The following is an 18620-nucleotide window of genomic DNA, read 5'->3' as shown; positions in this document are numbered from 1 at the left end:
CGATCATGGCGCCTTCTGCTGAAGTTACAATTGTTACAGATTCATGCTCAAACATGCTTTGCCGTCTTGTCGAATGAATTGGTCGCGTCTTGAGCCTTCGGATACTGGGCGGACTTAACACCCTAGTGACCGGATTCAAGCACGTGAAAGTGCGCACCCCAGCACGCGTCTATGAATTCCTACTTATCGCTTGCGCCTCAGTGAGAGTGGATTGTTGAATTCTTAAAGCAGATCTGAACATATACAGTGCGGTATCCATGCTGCTGTGCTGCACGAGTGCATCATCTCCAAATGCTTGTTTGTACCTAGGTAACTGGCGCTGGTTGATCCATGCTCCCGGGGCTGTCTTCGTCATCACCGCACTCTTACGTGAGACCTTCTTCCTACTATACCACCATGACTTAAGAAGTCACCTGAAGCTAGCAACGCTTCTTCATCTTCAATTCTCACCCATACCACATAAAGAGACGATACCGTTCAGTCAACCGAGCGCCATGATGGTGCAATGGTTGCGCCTTGCCTCGCTGCTACCTTGCGCGCTAGCTCTCAGAGCCAGTGAACCGCTTCATCACGCAAGACAGGTCGCTATCATAGGTAAGAGCACATTTTTAAAAGATGGTTATGCTGGTACTGAGTGCCAGCAGGTGCAGGTGCAGGTGGCTCATCCGCTGCGTACCATCTCGCCCAGTATGCCGGCGAGGCAGGCATTTCGACAAACATCACCGTCTTCGAACGTAACGATTACATTGGTGGTCGCACAACGACCGTAAACCCATGGAACGACCCAACAATTTCAGTGGAGTTGGGCGGCTCCATCTTCGTACAAAGCAATCGCATAATGGTGAAAGCCATGGAGGAGTTCAATCTATCGGCTGCCGGGCACGATCTCGCAGCCCAAATGGACATGCCTGATCTGGGCATCTGGAATGGACATGAATTTGTTATCGTGACAAAGGCCGGAGACACTTGGTGGGACAAGGCGAAGCTGCTATGGAGATACGGTGCTGCGCCACTTTGGACAAACAGGCTGATGAAGAGTGCTGTGGGCAGATTCTTCCAGATGTATGATGAGCCAGTGTTTCCGTGGAAGAGCTTGGGCGACGCTGTCGAGCGAGTGGGGTTATTGGAAGCCACTGGAGTGACGGGAGAACAGTATCTCAAAGCAAACGGCATCGGCGAGGCGTTCTCGAAGGAGATCATCCAAGCTAGCACTCGTGTTAACTACGCTTCGAATCTGCCCTACATTCATGGCTTGGAGACGATGGTATGCATGGCAACAAATGGAGCAATGCAGATCGAGGGAGGCAATTGGCAGATCTTCGCGCACATGTTGAAGGCCTCTCGCGCCAATGTTCATCTCAACACCTCTATCGCCAGAATCTCCAAGCAACAGGATGGCAGCTACGAAGTCGCTACAGCTGCCGGTCAGACCTCCGTATTCGACGAAGTTGTCCTCGCAGCACCTCTTCAGTACTCAGATCTTGATATCCATCCTGCGCCACACCACGTCCCTGATGAGATACCTTATACGAAGTTGTATACCACTCTTTTTGCGTCACCTTTCAGCCTGGATCAGAAAGCATTCAATCTGGATGCAAAGACACCTGTGCCACAATACGTCCTTACTACGTTACCGCCAGCTGAGATCCCAGTGGATGGCGCCGGCTCGCCCAGCTTCTACAGTATATCTGTATCCGATGCTGGCCTCAACCCAGAGTCGTCTCCGATTCGATTTGAATACATCTACAAGATCTTCTCACCCTTCCGTGTCAACGCCACATTCATCTCCCACATCCTTGGCCAAGATGTCTTCCCCGAAGAAGCCGAACACGGTAATGTTAACGGAACCGTGAGCTGGATTCATCACAAGCTTTGGTACTCGTACCCAAGAGAATACCCGCGTGTGACATTTGAGGAGATCAAGCTCGACGATGGCCTGTGGTATACTAGTGGTATTGAGAGCTTTATCAGCACTATGGAGACAAGTGCATTGAGCGGGAAAAATGTTGCTAGATTGATCAAAGATGAATGGGTTGCTCAGGGACTTGATGACAGTTATTCGAAAGCTTGGAAAGATGGCGCCGACGATGAGCAGTATCAACAAGAGCTATAAAGGTCGCGCTTTACCAATGCCAACGCAAGCCACGATGTTTTAAACTCTAAAGAAGTGCATGAGAACTGCTACGCCAGAAATGGCACCATTACTGATAGAGTAGCCACTTCGGCGAGGTAGCAGCACAGACCCTACGTTTCAGGCATATTGTTTGTCCAGCCAGGTCTTCGGACGCGCGACATTGGTCGCTAGCACCAAATCTGGCGAGGCTGCACTTCTGCTAGTCATGCTCGACATGTCTGGTGCCTTGAATTGACACTGTCAGCTATCTTCCTGACTATCTCAGACCAATCGGCTCGGGTACCGCTGCGTGAAATCTGGAACGCTAGATGATCTGAGATCTACGACAGCCACGCGAGATAGCCGACGATCCGACGTTTTCCTTTAGCACCAGCTAGAGGGCTAGTCGTGCGTTGACCTTGTTGGCGTATTCTTCGTTTTGTATGAATGATTGTATGAAGTCTTGTTGCTATCTGATGACTTAATTGTCAACATCTATGTCAGTTTCTGCTTGCCCCTCTTCATTCCTATCTAATGATGATCATGAGCCCACTAATTAGCCACATGCTACAAGAATAAAATCGCATCAAGATCTTGAGAAAGGCGCATGAACGAAGCTAATCAACCATCCGCTGAACTGGTCGTCTGGCCTGTGTGTGGCGCTCCCATAGGGCCTTGGGTTCACCCCCAACGGAACCACGACGATCCCCCGGGCGTCCTTCCGCCATTAACATTAAACTTCCGAAATTTGCACTAATCACCACGCAGACGAAGTCCCTTCAACCTTAATAGAAGGAGCGGCGTGGCTAGCCAGGGCTGTCAGTGTACAAGATTCGATGGCGCACATTCGAGCCTTGTCCTGCTTGAGTGCGGCTCCGTTAAAGAGTCAATTGTACATGGGCTTCCTATTTCTCCCTGTTGTACCCTGGGCTGAGGCTCGTGAACTGGCTCGTGTACTTTCATTCCCGTTTCGTCGTTATCATACGATTTCTTACTTGCCTGCCTGTTTGCGCCATATCGGATTATTGTGACTTGCAATACCTTGATCGACTGTGAGGTGAAGATACAACACAACATTGGGATCATGGTAGCACAAGACTATGTACCTGCGCTGATACCGCGGGCTGGAGAAATTATTAGCATCATGTTACAGATCAGCACATTTGGTGTACTCTCCGTTTGCATAAGTAAGTCGTAGCTTGTCGATGCTGCTGAGAAGAAACAGAAGTTCTAACAGCGTGTAACAGTGCGACGAACACAGTTTATCCAGAAATGGGCTGCACTTCCTTTGGCGATGTGGTGTAAGTGCAACACGGTGCATGCTTACGAGCATCCTGGGAAAGTATATGACGCTGACAGCCTAAAACAGTAATTCTCGTCATTTATTGCGACTCGGCGTTATTCGTATTTGCAACTGCGATTGTGGTTCACGGCTTTGGTATCAACTCCTCGCCTCAAGTGTGCGAAGGGGGGATCTTACTATGTAAGTGCACAACAGTGGATACGTGGGAATGCTTAGAATCAAGGCTCACCACTGCACAGGTCTGATATGCTACATGACTACCAAGATTCTCATCTATTACTTCCTTGTTGAGAAAGCATATGTGGTTCGAGGGAGTATGAAACCTCGCATGAAGACGAAGCTATGGCTCTTCAATTGCCTCTTCATGCTGTTACCATACACCGTCTTTGTCATTATGAACTTCATCTTCCGAATCACCTACATCAACGACTCTGGCGTGTGCATAATCGGCATGCAAAAGATCGCTATGCTGCCGTTGATCACGTTCGAGGTTATTGTCAACGTAAGTATTCCCTTCTCCTCAACTGACTCATATCGACACCCAAAACTGATCCAAATTCAGATCTATCTGACCGCCCTCTTCATCATTCCCATCCGGAATCTCTACTCTTACAAGCACAACGCAAACCCTACGCTCCACCGCATGGCCAAGCGCTCGCTCATTGGCTCCCTTGCTACCCTCACCACCTCCGTCATCAACCTGACCATACTCATGGTATTGAAGGGTGAACCAGGTTGGATTTGCCTTATGTGCTGCAATGCCGATATCTTGTTCTGCGTAATAGTCCTACACTGGGTCACATCGAAAGACAAGCAGACAGTGACTACAGACCCGCACAGCGGTTACGGTAACGGCACGATCGGTTCAAGAAGCGGCACAAGATCCGACCAAAGACGGAATAGCAAAATGATCTACGGAGAAGGAACAAACGAAAAGAAGACCGAGATCATAACTATCAAAGGAGTATCTGAGAATTCTCAAAACTCCAACAGCATCAACAGCACCAAGGCTTCCCGCAACAATAGCGGTAGCAGCTCCCGTAGACCTAGTCTCAACGTGTTCCCTACCGTCATGTCTAGCAACCCACATCATCGCCCTCAGACCTCACCGCGGCTCATGCATTCTGGTGTCACAACGGAATGCAAATCTTCGTCTCCTACGCAAAGCAGGCTTCGTGCCCCGAGCCGCGGTCTGTACCGCACGCCTACGCGAGAAGAGTTTGGCGATGAGGTTGAGCTGAACAACATCAGAGTTGAGACTATTCACACAAGAGAAGTGGAGATTGAAGATGACCGGAGAGAGCGGACGGAGAGTGTGAGGAGTGATGGGGAGGAGTGGGTTGGGCATGAACGGAGGGTTGTTGGGGAGGGAGTTGTTTGATCTTGACGAGTAATGTTTGTACAGCATGGCCTTTTCAGGTTTGTTGATGCGTTTTATACCTCTCATTTAGCATTTTCGGGTCAGGGTACCAAAACTAGATATGCGTATACCAAAGTCAGAAGACATCACATTCACGCCGTTTTCTATTCAACAGGCTGCTGATAGAAAGCGTGAAAAGCTGAAGGTATGAGTCTTTCCATTGTGTAACACGACAACTTAGAATGAGAAGGACCTCGTTCTTAGCGAGTTGTACCCAGCACTCGAAATGTACCTTAAGGATATCAATATCTTGTGTCTTCTGCTATATTAGCAACAAACACAGGTTGTACAATGTCGCTCAAGAATGCAATCCCCATGACGTTCCAACCTGGATCCTTATTTCTTTGCAGCTGGCTTCTCAGGTGTAGATGCAGGCGCTTTGGCGGGTGGTGACTTGGTGGCATCGGTCGGTTTTCCTGGCGGCTTGCCTTGGCTGCTGATGAGATCTAGAAAATGGTCCTCCGTCTGCTTGCCCTGTAAAAGAGTCAGCAACAAGCTAGTCGCGATATGACTTGGTGCGCTCTTGCTCGCCCACGCACCTTTTCAGCATCAGTTTCAGCATCCCATCCTCGGCCAAACTTTGTTCTGAAAGAGGCCAATCTTCCAGCCTCGTCCTCCTCGACGTTGAGTAGTTTCTGTGAACTCGGATTCCATAGTGGCGAGTTCCGTATATCCTTTGCGCTCTTGTATACTGGCTGTGGATTCGTGGTTCGTAGGGTAAATGAGCTGCCGTCGGAGAGGGTTATAAGTTGGGTGAAGGTGTAGGGTCGCTTTGGCCGGCGGAGAAGCGTCGCATGTCGTACTTGAGTCGTCTGCTGTACCTGAGGCTGTATCGATTGTCGGAGGACGCGCAGTGCGCTCATCGAGGGGACTGGAGACGCCATGGTTGTGTGTGCTGGGCGGGCGTTGAAGACGGGCAGGAAAGTTGCGGAGAAGAGGCGGAGGTTAGCCTTGGCCGATCTAACATTTCCACCACAATGCGCCCGCTCCGTCATTCCCAGCACATTGCTCTCCCACAGTCGTGTCTTGTCCAACGGCACTGTCCTGTTCGTCTCTGGCCTAGGTAACAAATGTGCAACTTCTTGCTGTGAACATGGCGCTGTCACAGCGTCCGGCTTCGCGCTTCTTCGCCGCCTTCTACAGATGGAATCAACATGCCCGTTAGTTTTCCACACGGCATTACTACATGCATGCTAATTTTCTTCTTAGAACTTTCAAGGCCATGCGCCTCGGTCTATCGATACACTCTCCGCCACACACGTTCCCGCAACGCCATCTGTGCCCCACGATACTATAATGCGACTCGTCTGTTGCAACAAGACAACACAGCAAGCACGCAGAAAACTGTACAAGAGCAGTATGCCCCAATTGACTTGTCCGAGTCGGAGTCGCAGCAAGAGCAACTCAAAAATTCGGTGCGTGGTTTGATGCGTGATGTTCCGAGCTCCGTCGCAGTTCTTACCGTTGCGAGTATCGATCCAAAGACCAAGAAACACGTCCCTATGGGTGTTGCTGTTTCTTCACTCAGCACTGTCAGCCTGGATCCGCCTACTATCTCCTTCAATATCAAACAGCCCTCCAAAACCTTGGATGCCATACGGGCGACTGACGGCCTCTTCCGCGTTCATTTCCCCACTGCATCTAGAAGCGGCGCGAAGCTTGTGGATCTGTTCTCCCGAGGGAACCATCCAGATGCTTACGATCTGCGATCCAAGCAGCTCAAACTCCATCAACCCAAAAACAAAATACAATATAGTGTTCCGTCGTCTCTCGCACCGCAGGTCCTGGGAGGGTATGTACGGGCTGCAATGGAGTGTGAAGTTACGCACGAGTTTCCCGTCGCAGACCATGTTATCCTGGTCGCAAAGGTTAATGACCTAGAGCAGAAGACTGCGAAGGGTCCCGCAATCATGTACATTAACGGGGAATACCGGATCCCAGAAGGCAAGAGTGTCTACGTCGCCGAAAACGCTCAACCTTCCGCAGCTAGCGCAGATATTGCGTCAGTGCGGGAATATCCATTGTTCCCAGGAGAGAAAGAAAGACGTCATTACATGGAACAAATCAAGGCCATCATCAGAAGCACTCCCGCTTACTACAAGGATCCATCTAGAGAGACCTACGAGACCATCAACATTAACTTACCATACCCTGCTGCAGATTTCGGGATTGATCTAGAGCTTCTAACCGCAGAGTGCCGGCAAGAAATGGGTCTCGGAAGTCCACTGAGGCCTGGAGCTGAGGATAAGCAGGTCTTGAGTGAATTCTACGGGGTGCTAACGCCGTCAATGAGGGATCGAATCGTTGACCGGGCAAAGAAATTGGTAGCACTGGATGAGCGATACCTATCTCAACCATATCGATCGTTCTTGTTCGACTTGGGCGTCAATCCCAACAGCAAAGACTTCCTACCAAGCGACATTATGAAGCATTTACGAGCAGCAAACCTTGCACGGCGCTTCAAACAGGATCGAAAACAAGTGATTGGTGAAACAGAAGACATTATAAAAGTTGAACAGATTGAACACCGTCTGCGAGAGCACCTTCGATCAATGAAGTACGAGGACGCACGGAGGGAACCATTTGAAGTGGCTATGGAAGCTATTGGCGAACGAAAGGGGGCGGCCATGCATTTCAAGAAAGCACGGGCACGGTTACTTACCCAGAGCCACCCTACGCTTTTCGATGCTTCAGCCATAGACATCACTGGAGAAGTGACAGAAGAAGAACTTCGTGTGGTCTTGTGCCGCCTTATCAACTACCTAAACGTCAAGTCTCAAATACACTTTCGACAAAACATCGAACGCAACCCGCGTGAGTTGTTGCGCCGAGTCCGCGTGGACCCTACTATTACAGGTATGGATGTCGAGCTTCTGGTGGGCAAGATCAAGCATTTGTACCTCTCGACAAGAACATATCAGGACTTTCTTTTCGCGCTTAAGGAAGCACTGCGACCTTGGTTTATTTGGAACGTGAGCCGTGACGATCTGGAAGAGCGAGTCAAGAATTTCGTCCAGAGTACTCCACTGAGGGCTATAGCTTGGTCAGCAAAGAGTAGGCTTGCTGCTATGGGTCTGCACTGGGACGCTACGGTTACGCTACCAAGCAACAATTCATCCAAGCAGGTGACTAAACAATCGCTTCTTAAAGGCGTGATTCTGGACACTCTTGTAACAAAGGAGCTAAAGAATTACTATGGTAGTGGCACTGAGGAAGAGAATCAGGCTGTCGCCAAGTATCTAAAGGAGACGTACAGCTTTGACGTCACACCCGCAGCCTCCGACTCTCAATCCTCAGCTGATGAGATGCAACAAGTTATGGCGACAACTCTAGAAACTTCTCCGGGAGAAGGAGACCGGAGTTTGGAAATCATGCGATTGCCCGGCAAGAGTAAGCGCATCGAACACGGAGATAACAAGAAGCAAGGAAGGAAGGAAGCTTGGAGCACAGATTCCTTTCACTAGAGGAAGGGATTCGTAATGTGATTATAAGCTCCGATTGTATGGTCGATTTGTATACGATACCCAATGTACGCGATTTGCATGGAACCGGGAAACTATGGAGAATGGGCAATAATGCACTACATCACTCTGTTCAGCCACAGCTAAGCACTAGATTATCGAATTGACCTTGGAACAATACCCAAGTGAATTTCCGCTCACGTGACTTCGGTCGCGGATCAACCTTGGCCCGTGCAGCCTGAAGCTCGATCGCAATTTCCTAGTCGGAGCTTCCCCGCGAGTATACATCGCGCCGCAGCAACGATACCGACTATAATTACCAATCGCAAGATACCGAGGCACACATTTCAAACTCCAATACTCTATACTTCGGATAACAACGACCATGAAGCTCGTCAGGTGAGCTAGTCGTCAACTTTTGTTAGACTAGCAGCTAACGCTTCACGCAGGTTTCTTATGAAGTGTCAGAATGAGACGGTCACAGTCGAGCTCAAGAATGGTAAGCAGCGTATCTCTTTCTTGTCGCTCCTTGGCTTCGATCGCATCGTTGTCTGGCCGAAGTCGCTTCTCCGGCGAGCGCGTCAATCCTTGAGTCGCGCAAGCACGCTTTCGCCTCGATTCGGTGTGCTATCACTTTACAGACGTGTGTTTTAACAGAACGACAGGCACTATTGTAAACGGCACCATCACCTCCGTCTCACCGCTCATGAACGTCGCGCTCCGAGCAGTCAAGTACACGCCCAAGTCTCGCGACACCGTAGCTCTCGATACAATGACCGTCCGCGGTTCCACAATTCGCTACATCATCCTTCCCGACTCATTACCGCTCGACACACTTCTCATCGACGATGCGCCAAAGCCTAAGAATAAGGCGAGGAAGGAGGTCGGTGGTGGTGACCGTGGTGGAAGGGGTGGTGGCCGCGGAGGCGGTCGCGGTCGTGGTGGAGGTGGTCGCGGAAGAGGCGGTGGTGGCAGGGGACGTGGACGAGGTTTCTAGGTGCGGAGAATGACGACAGAGATTGAAGGCCAAGAAAACCACCTGCAGATGCGCATTACAACATCACAAAATGACTTGGAGTTGTGCCATGGATTTGGGGAAATTGAGATTATGGGTTGCCGCGCACCAAAGACACCAAATTTTGACGCGCAATAGGATCACTATCCGATCAACTACACGAGCAGAGATAACCAAGATGCGCGGCGTCAGACACAAGGATTGGTGCAAAAGCTGCGCCTCGAGAGAAGAATGATACCACATTGAAACGCAATCATCCCGCAGGTTTTGCATACTTTCTGACTTGTTCTTTATGTACACATTCACTGGCTACTTACAAAGCTAGATACGTGCAAACCGTCTTCAACAAGCGACTACTCCGCATCGTAAGGCGCAACCGGCGGCGTGTCGTTGACCTGAATTCCACCCCTCTTCTTCTCCCTACTGTCGTGGAAAGGCAACTTCCATCCGCCCTCGCCCTCGGGTGTGCTCAGCCATAATCTCATCAAATGCCTCCTCGGTGCTGGCGGCGCATAGTCCTTGTACGCTGTCCTGGCATGGAATACATGGTTGTTGGAAAGGAACTGGATATCGCCTACATCGAGAATCATGTGCAACGCAAGCTTCTGGCATGTCTCTTCAAGGATAGTAATGGCGCGTTCTTGTGCTTCGGAAAGAGGCGGGATTTGACCCGCGTCCGAGAAACGGGTCAGAGAACGGACAAAGTAGGGATCGAATCTATTTTTGCTCGTGTCAGCTTGCGGCTCTGAAGAGTTGCGAATTGTCTGGTTGCTTTGCTTACTTGCTGTAGACTCTTGGGTTGTCGCCCGTCTCGAGATAGTACACGGCGGTTTTGATCCATTCCTTCTGTCCTACACTTGTCTCGCCCTTGCGGTCGAAGTACCAGATGGGCTGGGTGAGTAATTCAGCGACATCTGGGTGATTCTTTTGAAGCTCGTTCCATACTGAGTGGCTGCTAACCTGTGCAAGAGATTGTAGTTAGCAAAATGCGTACCAGACCAGTGACGGGTAATGTCAACTTACAAGATCAGACTCCCCTCCTTCCAACGCCTTGGCCACACACAACAAGCCCACGAGATCCGAATCATCGGCATGGAAATATTGCCTCGCGTTCGTCCGGTAAATCCTCACTTTATCAATTGCAGTCGCGTCCTCGCCCAAATCCTTGACATGCCCAAGCACATGGCCCCGACTATTCTGGCTGACAAAGTAGCCCAAATATGTGCCCAGACCCATATATGCGACCGCGGATTTCTGGTTCCCCCATTGCTCAACAGGCATACCTTTGAAGAGGATGAATCCCTTCCCGTCGATCAACTCCTTCCTTAGCGGCTCTAAGAACTTGGAAAAGTTGGGTAATGGGAATAGGTCTTTTGTGATGCCTGTCAAAGGTGTTCCGGAGGCGATGAAGTTATCTGCTGCTTCGCTCATCTCGCGTACTTCGTCGGACGAGAAAATGTGCGTCCAGCGTTCGGGGTTGGACTCGTAGTCTGTTTTGTCCCATGCTGTTGAACCAGTGATTTCTTTGGGAAACTTGGAGTAAGGGTGTAGTAAAGAGTAGACTGGCTCATGTTGACCTGAGGTCTTGATGCCGTCTGGAAAGATGGCTTTGGGTGCCTTTGTGGTTGTGGTAGAGAGCGTGTGCGGCGCAGCGGGTGTGGGAGATGTAAGTGCCGGCGCCATTCTGGGGACGTAAATAGGCCAATTGAGTGGGAGAAGCTTGTTCTGGAGGGTTACAATACGATTGGAGTGAATTTGATTATGCGTATCTCCTTAGTTCTTCAGCTGAAGCGTTGTAGACACAATCACACGAAAGCCGTTGAGAGAATGCAAACGCAATGACGATTTATCTATATATACGCATATCTACCGAATCCTTGTCCTCCGAGACCTCTTCTACCCCTCTGCCCCTCATCTCCTTATTCTGTTGCTATCGCATCATATCTCAATCCATGTTGTTGTTTGCGATATTTAGCCCGAAATGGCGTGCTCGCACGGCACCCAGAACCAAGTTGACGCAAGCCCCGCTCTTGCCTACCTTGTCCACGACGTAACCAAGTTCTTGGCTCTTGTGTCCAGATCGCTGTCATCACTGTCAATCTTGACGGGCACGGGTAGGACTTTTGGGAACTGATAAGATCGCTACATGTATTTGGTCGGTACATGGACGTCGGGATAAACAAGACGCGAGGTGAACAAATGAACGACCTTCACCCCACTTAGTCGCTGCAGACGCCGCTAAATGCTACATGGCATAGAAAGCCCAGAAACTCAATATCAAAACCCATGCCCATCCGAAGAAAGACCGCAGACGCCGCCCGACCCAATTCCGCACTGATATGCGACACTAGAACGCCGAACAGATCGACCGCTGTCATGCAGCAAGTGTACGTGCTCTTCGAACTTAAAAACTCTCCAAACACTCTTCAACAACAGCTTCCAGCATACCTAATGTGTAGAATCTTGCGACATTACCATACACACTGATCTTCCTCTTCATATCCTGCTTGTTTTTCGTAGCTACCCATTCGCCTGCGCAAGCACAATGTTCCATAAACTCATTACTGCGTAGCCGCTTGCACTTGCCGCATTTGAGATCCTGCGTACACCACTCGAGTACCATCTTTTGGACTTCGCCGACGAGTTGTTCTTCGATGCGCCGCTTGTCGTAGGTTGAGTCGCAGTTGTCGCATTTCCATTTGGGAAGGACTGGGGCAGCAACGCTGTCGGGTAGAATGACTGGGAGAAGAGAAGAGTCGCGGCAGAGATCCAGATCGCGTGAGGATGTACAGTCTTCACAAATGACACCCCTGACGACAAGGGCAGCACTGGGATTGACGAATGTTGCCTCTGCGCTGAACTCGCGAATATCGAAGAGATTTAGCAACTCCTTTCTCAATGCTCGCGCTTCAAGAGAAATGGCACGGTCTAGACTCAAAACTTGCATGATGCTCTTCACAAGTTGCAAGACCGGATTCGTAAGCTTGAGATGCGAGCCAGGAAGTTCAGGGAAGATATAATCGGGCGCGAAAAGAGGATCCAAAACTTCTGCGTGTTGCTTCTTAGCGAAGGCGTTCATCTGTTTAGAGAGAGGCCTGGTAAATTGCTTGGGGAGAATCTGCGTTTGTTCGTTCGGATCCACAGTAAGTGGCCGAAGCGGGATCTGCGTGACTCTAGGCGTCGAGCCATCTTCCGTGATACCAGGGCGTTTTCGTGCGTGCATAAGCTCGATGAACTCGACGACCCAGTCTTCGAAGGTAGGCTGAAACTTCGGTGGCAAGAATTGTGCGAGCTGCCAGCACATGATGTTTTCGACCGGCTGCGTCTCATCCTCACTCACTTCGCTGCAACCTTTACCGCCATAGTTAAATTCGTCATACCAAACCAGGTAGTCCCAATATTCCTTGATCTCAAGCTCCATAAACTGGAACAGAGGTTTCGATTTGATGGTCTTGATGATGTATTGGCTGTATGCGTACGCATTCCCTACTTCGGCTTTGGTCGTCTGGAGGAGCAGGCGGTTTGGACTAGCGAACACAATGTGCGAGCCGACGCGCTTGAAATCCGTCATGAGTTGCTGTAGTGTCTTCTTCGACATCATTTGTACGTAGTAGTGCAGAGAGCGGTCGTAGAGGAAAGATCCCGGACTACTGACCCAGCGGACGAGATGCTGAACCATGACATCGGCCATACTAAAGCCGTGGCCAGCGTTAACAGCTTCGACCCACCATGCTTTCACCATTTCACGGAGTACCGTGATACCGGCACTGGCAAAAGCGTTGTCTGAGTAGATAATGTTGGATCCATCATTCGTCGAGTCGTAAGACGGGGCCGCAGGGTTGAAGGAAACAGAGTCTGAGCCTTCAAGTTCGTTGATCAAGGAAGATGACAGGATAGTGTTGATAGCGAGATTGCGAAGATTGATGTCAATGCACACTGACGAGTACGTGCCTGGGTTGTTGATCGATGGCATGTCTACTGTCTCCAAAGGTGCGAGGATATCGTCCTTCTCATAGCCTGCATGATCAGGCTTCGCCTGACTGGACCACCAAAGAATGACTCGTTCCTTCTGCAAACGTCGCGCGTACGCAATGTCGATCAGGAAGCGTGGATCATTGCTCTCAAGGTTACAAAGCGGTATGTTTCCATAGCGGGCAAGTTCCAACAAATGGGCAATCCAGGATCCGAGATCGAGGTAATGGCCCACTAGTCGCCTGGCAATGAAAGCTTGCCAGCCGAGTGGTGGTAGTTGCTTATCAGACTCATCAGCGTGAAGTGGCAAGATTGGCAATTCCTTGAGAATAGGAATGTCGTGCGAAAGAAGAGCGTGATTTGGTGACTGTATGACCACGATAATAGGCCCGCTCTCGTCTGCCTTCATCTTTTTGATAGCATCCCCAATCTCAAGAAGAGCTTTTCGTTTTGTGGTCACCATCGTCGTCTTGAAATGTACGTCTTCCTGGTACTCGATCATGGTCTGCCATGGCTCACCATTGCTATCTTCCATTCGTCGTTGCAGGGCATCTCGGTAGATGCGGTCTACGTTAGGCATCTGAGAATCTTTGGTTTTGTTTTGGATGACGATGTGCGCTTCGTTCTTCGATGTCGAGAAGATGGCATATACGTTGCGGTCGCCACTCCTGACATGGTACAGATATAGATAGTTGAAAGGCGCTTCAGCCAGGTATGGCTCTTTGGTTTTTACTTGGCGCAGCGACGATAAATCAAAACCTTGTTCCAGACCTTTTCCGAGGACACCCTTCTGCGACTCATCGAATGTACAGGTACTTCCTAGCTCGAGGATGGCGCGGATGTTGAGTGGTACTTGCTTCTCGTATACGCCCTCGACACTGGCGTGGTTGAACAGTGCAGAGATGCTTTTCGCTTCCTGGACGTATGTCTCTTCCGACATTTGAAGCTTGAACAAATGAATCGACGGGTGACCGTTGGGCAGACTGTGATTGACAACCTTTTCCACGGAGCAGCCACTGATTGAGACATCAGGAAGATCTTCGCTCCTCAGGTTCAGATACAAGGTCCGGGGTACGATGATCTTTAGAGCGTGGATCTTCTTGTCGATCAGAACAAAAGCCCTGACCTCGCCTGGTGTTTCAGTTGGCCGTAACTGAACAAGCTGCCATGTGCTGATGTACAAAGACTGGGCCTGGTTTCTGAAGAAGCTGCCAATTGCATCAGAAGCGTCAACAGCCTTCTCTCCGAACAGCTGTCGTCGGCGCTTCCGTGCTTCCCGTTGAATCTTCCACTTCTGTTTTTGATACATCAGCCATCCGGAGTAGTCGTGATCGATGCTCGGCATAACTTTGGGCAACGCGGCATATGGGTCGACGATAGGCACTGCAGGCTCAGGCTCCTTCCGCTTCGCCACCATCTTGGTGACTATTCCCTTCTTCATCTGGGACTGGTTCTGGGTCAGCTTTGCCGAGCCAAAATCCTCAAAGTCTCCAGACAGCTTGTTGTTCGCGACGTTGGCGTCGCCATTGGCCAACACCTTCTTGCTAAACATGTCCGTCATCTTTGTCTGTTGAAACTTGTCTTCCTTCTGACGAATCCTGCGGTCAAGCCAGTCGGGATGCGGCACCCTGGGGACGGGGTTTCGAACTTTCTGGTACGCCGCAGGGATGGTAATCAGCTTCTGGATGACAGACGCCAAACGTTCACGGTAGTAATCCCAATCAAGAATGGTTCGAATGTCCATCTCTCCAGGATCGTCTCGTAACCATTTTCTCAAAAAGTACTTCTTAACAGACTCTTCGGCCGAAAAGATTGCTAAAGGAACAGCGCGCTCAGTGACGGGAGCATTTCTAGGTGTCTTTGAGATGATGTACTTGCAGTTCAAACCTTTGTCCTTCACCATCTGTTCTCCCAAGAATTCAGCGAGACGCTTAGCAGTCGTGATAGCGGTTGATTTCTGCGCCCCATACTCCTCCAATGTCTTTGTCATACTCTTGTTCTCAACAATCAGATCGATAAGCTCCTCGTCTGCGAGTGTTGCTCCACGGGTATCCAGGATATCAAGCCATCGGTTGGCGACCTTTGCGACGGCTCCGTACGTCTCCTCAAGCGTCGTACCTTCCAAGAAGAACTTGAAAATCTGGGCCTGAAAATTCTTGATGAGCTTTAGCTCACCACGACGCTTGACCTCGAAACCCTTCAATTCTGCCAGGCTGCCATCATGATTGAAAACTGCATAACGCTTTTTCAAGTTCTTATCCTCCTCTTTGGAAGTTGGCAAGATCATGGCCTTGTACGGTCCATCAACTTCAAAAAAGATGGAGTTATCGCTGTGCTTCTCGTAGCGGAACGTCTCGGGGTCTACTAACGTTTCATACTGGTGATTGGTATACTGTGCGTGAACCAAGTGGTTCAACATTGTACAAGGGTATGAGATGGTCAGCTTCTTACCATTGCTGAGTTTGAAGGCAAAGTTCTCAGGAAATGTTGCTGGTAGAATAGCCCAAATACCGTCAGTGTCCAGTTCCAAGGGTCGTCCAATGCGCTCCACAAGCGAGCGGGCCAACTGAATGATGCGAGCACCAGTCAAGCAAGTGACTCCAGCCATCTCAAGAGAGTACCAACGAGATCCCTTTCGCATGACGTAACCGTAGAAGGAATTAAGAATGACTTTGTGGGCCAGCTGCATAGAGTCGAAAAGAACAATCATCTTCTTTGCATCCTCAATCTCAGTAGCAGGAGCACCGGCGGCTTTGAGTGCTTCCGTCTTTCCCTTCCAGACCTTTTGCTTGCCCTTGAAGTCGTAACGTCGATCACGAAAACCGCTGACGGTATCAACATAAAAAGGATTCTCTCGCTGGCAGATGATAGCCTCGCGCTCGATCGTCGTGGCGTCATGGACTTTGTGGTAGATCTTCTTGGAGTAGTCTGTTAGACGTTTCCTAACAAGGGCAGCCTGTTCTTCTTCCGAAAGATCTTGGAACGTTCGCTTTGGCGAGTTGGGAAACCTTCCAGGAAATTGCTCGTTCTCTAGAGCGTTACGAACCATGTTGTACTCGTCACGCTTGGCTGGTAGGTATTCACCTCGCCAGGCCCATGGCATTCGGCGATCGCACGTCTTTCCTGGTCGGTTGAAGTCGCAAGCCGCGCAATTCGACTCGTTAATCATGGAATCAGGTTGCAGACGGTTAGTTGTCATGATGTTAGGATACATAGACGCGACGTCCAAATGATAGATGAGAGGCCGTTCGCTGCGGTTTGGCGTGTTCTTGAGCTGCATGAGCTTCTCAACAATCTCAGCTTTGATCTCTTCGTAATTTGTTACGTCCTCCATCTTCTTCTTTTCTTCAACCTCGATGCTGAACTTGAGTGCGGCGTCAAGATCGTTGAGCAATTCGTCAATGGCCGTAGGGTCGACGGCGAAATTGTAGGCAATGTCGCTTCGGAACACGCCAGCTTCCAGCGCTTCGACGTGACCTCCAACATAGGTCTCTGACTCGAGAAGATGACCCTCCCAGAAAGCTTCCTTGGGTGGATTGTGTTTATTCGGTAGCACGATGCCCTTCTGGTATGCCTGCACCATCAAGAGCATCTCGCAGAGGGTACCTGTACCCTTGCGCAATGCATCGTCCGGTCCGAGTGGAAGAATCTTGCACAGAGCGAAAATGAACGGATGTACGTACTTCATGTACAAGTAGTAAGTAGCAACAGCGTCGGAGACGGAGTACTCTGCAAGCGTTTGCGGTCGCTCGGCTGCGTAGGGCGTCATGAGTTCCGGGTCGAGCTCGTCTGGGTCGTATCCAAGCTTAGCCATTGTCACGGCTTTTAGACCACGACTACCTTGAGGTAGGTAACTGTCTCGACTAACCCAGGCAAAGGCATCCATATGGGCACAATAGTCCGACTGATAGATATCTTCGCTGTTCTTTCTGAATCCGATTTCTTGGTACATGTCGATACCCTGTACACTAGATCTTGCTTCGACAAACGGCCAATCGAAGAAGTCTCCGTTATATGTGACCATGACTGTTGGTCTAGCTATCTTGATATGTTCGAAGAACCGTTCCAACACCGCCTTCTCGTCCGGCTCGTTGAAAATCATAAACGGTCCTTGGTATTCTGGCTTCGGTGTGTACTCGAAGTCTGCAATGTCTTCCGATACGATCTCGCGGTTTGTGATGAGAAATCCTTGACCGTCGATCATGTACGATATCATCATGATCTGATCGATGGCAGCGTCTGGAAACTTCAATGGGAGCTTTGTGGTTTCGATATCGTACGCCATGACGACGGGGTCTGCTGGTGTGAGGCGGTCCTCTATGCACTTGATGCTTATTATGCCATGCTTGGCCTCGACAGTATACCAGTTTCCAATCCGGACGTCCTTGTCAATAGCCACTCGCACGTGGTAAGGAACGTCGTATTCTCGGATATCTAAAATAAAATCGCTGGCGTCAACAGTAGTCATAAATCGTTTCTCGTATTCGTGCTCGTCGTTATCAAAGAAGTCAAAGTCGCCATTGCCACTATGCAAATGTTAGCCGAAGTTCATGCGTAAGAAACCAGCCAAACTCACTTTGCAACTTCTGCATATGTGTCCATCGCGTTGACGTTCTTCTTGTTCTTCTCTACGATTGGATTGACAGCCTTTCGTACAGCCAACAAGTCGTTGACATTTGCGAAGGTAAGTTGCAAGAACTTTCTCCGGTATCCTGTCAGGTGATTTGGCATACTCAGGTCCTCCTTTTCCACGATCTTTATGGATTTGATCAATCCCTCATATGCCTTTTTGCAGAACTCTTCCACATCTTGTTCTCTGCCCTTCTTGATCGCCAATAGAAAGTAGGGGTCGTATTCGAGCGTCGCTTTGAATGTGTCGCCTTCTTCGCCGATGAAGTAAAAGTCCACACCGGCTTTGCCACCTGGTACTTCTTCGTCTTCTACCGTTGTCGAGTGCATGTTGACGAGCCATCCGATCTTCTTCTTGCCAGCATCGAAGCGCGCGAAGCCCATGGTTTCATCGATGCGATTTGCCAAGCGAGTGGATTCGAGTTTCTCGTTCTGTGAGGTGCCCTCGCCACTGCGTAGTGACGAGGCGTCGACCGTCTTCGGTTTCCGTGGGCCATAGGATGTGTTACCCAGCTTGCCTACCCGGCGGAAGGGCTGGCCTGCGCGTCGTGGCGCCATGATGTGCGGTAGTGGTGGAAGGTGAGAGGGTATTAAATGCTAAATATGTAGATCAGGGTATCATTGGAGCAGCGAAGAGAGCGGAAAGAGCGAAAAGATGGGGTATCGACAATTGGCGGTGGGAGTGTAGTGGAGGGACTCGCAGGTCT

At 50.0% G+C, this 18620-nt stretch overlaps 6 protein-coding genes across 6 annotated transcripts; 4 read left to right on the top strand and 2 right to left on the bottom strand.

Annotated features, from left to right (window-relative positions):
- Positions 1-497: 497 nt before the first annotated feature.
- Positions 498-2113, top strand: GT037_000558 (prenylcysteine oxidase 1; the record flags this gene model as incomplete). The annotated part of the gene is made up of 2 exons (XM_038925605.1): positions 498-594; positions 645-2113. 2 exons carry the CDS (start codon positions 498-500, stop codon positions 2111-2113), a joined length of 1566 nt encoding a protein of 521 aa, XP_038791461.1.
- Positions 2114-3197: 1084 nt separating this feature from the next.
- On the top strand, positions 3198-4797 carry GT037_000557 (uncharacterized protein; the record flags this gene model as incomplete). Its single annotated transcript, XM_038925604.1, has 5 exons — positions 3198-3300; positions 3361-3414; positions 3483-3596; positions 3656-3918; positions 3979-4797. The coding sequence occupies 5 exons, from the start codon at positions 3198-3200 to the stop codon at positions 4795-4797; spliced, it is 1353 nt and encodes a 450-aa protein (XP_038791460.1).
- A 375-nt stretch (positions 4798-5172) lies between these two features.
- Positions 5173-5720, bottom strand: GT037_000556 (uncharacterized protein; the record flags this gene model as incomplete). The annotated part of the gene is made up of 2 exons (XM_038925603.1): positions 5173-5310; positions 5376-5720. The coding sequence occupies 2 exons, from the start codon at positions 5718-5720 to the stop codon at positions 5173-5175; spliced, it is 483 nt and encodes a 160-aa protein (XP_038791459.1).
- Positions 5721-5929: 209 nt separating this feature from the next.
- Positions 5930-8300, top strand: GT037_000555 (uncharacterized protein; the record flags this gene model as incomplete). The annotated part of the gene is made up of 2 exons (XM_038925602.1): positions 5930-5996; positions 6046-8300. The coding sequence occupies 2 exons, from the start codon at positions 5930-5932 to the stop codon at positions 8298-8300; spliced, it is 2322 nt and encodes a 773-aa protein (XP_038791458.1).
- Positions 8301-8682: 382 nt separating this feature from the next.
- On the top strand, positions 8683-9294 carry GT037_000554 (sm-like ribonucleoprotein; the record flags this gene model as incomplete). The annotated part of the gene is made up of 3 exons (XM_038925601.1): positions 8683-8696; positions 8747-8796; positions 8963-9294. 3 exons carry the CDS (start codon positions 8683-8685, stop codon positions 9292-9294), a joined length of 396 nt encoding a protein of 131 aa, XP_038791457.1.
- A 371-nt stretch (positions 9295-9665) lies between these two features.
- On the bottom strand, positions 9666-18471 carry GT037_000553 (duf-domain-containing protein; the record flags this gene model as incomplete). The annotated part of the gene is made up of 6 exons (XM_038925600.1): positions 9666-10029; positions 10094-10272; positions 10336-10996; positions 11351-11432; positions 11761-17810; positions 17861-18471. The coding sequence occupies 6 exons, from the start codon at positions 18469-18471 to the stop codon at positions 9666-9668; spliced, it is 7947 nt and encodes a 2648-aa protein (XP_038791456.1).
- Positions 18472-18620: the final 149 nt, after the last annotated feature.

The sequence above is a fragment of the Alternaria burnsii genome (assembly GCF_013036055.1).
Source record: "Alternaria burnsii strain CBS107.38 chromosome Unknown 705, whole genome shotgun sequence".
NCBI lineage: Eukaryota > Fungi > Ascomycota > Dothideomycetes > Pleosporales > Pleosporaceae > Alternaria > Alternaria burnsii.
The sequence above is the reverse complement of the archived record's forward strand: the minus strand, read 5'-3'. Positions and strand labels throughout refer to the sequence as shown.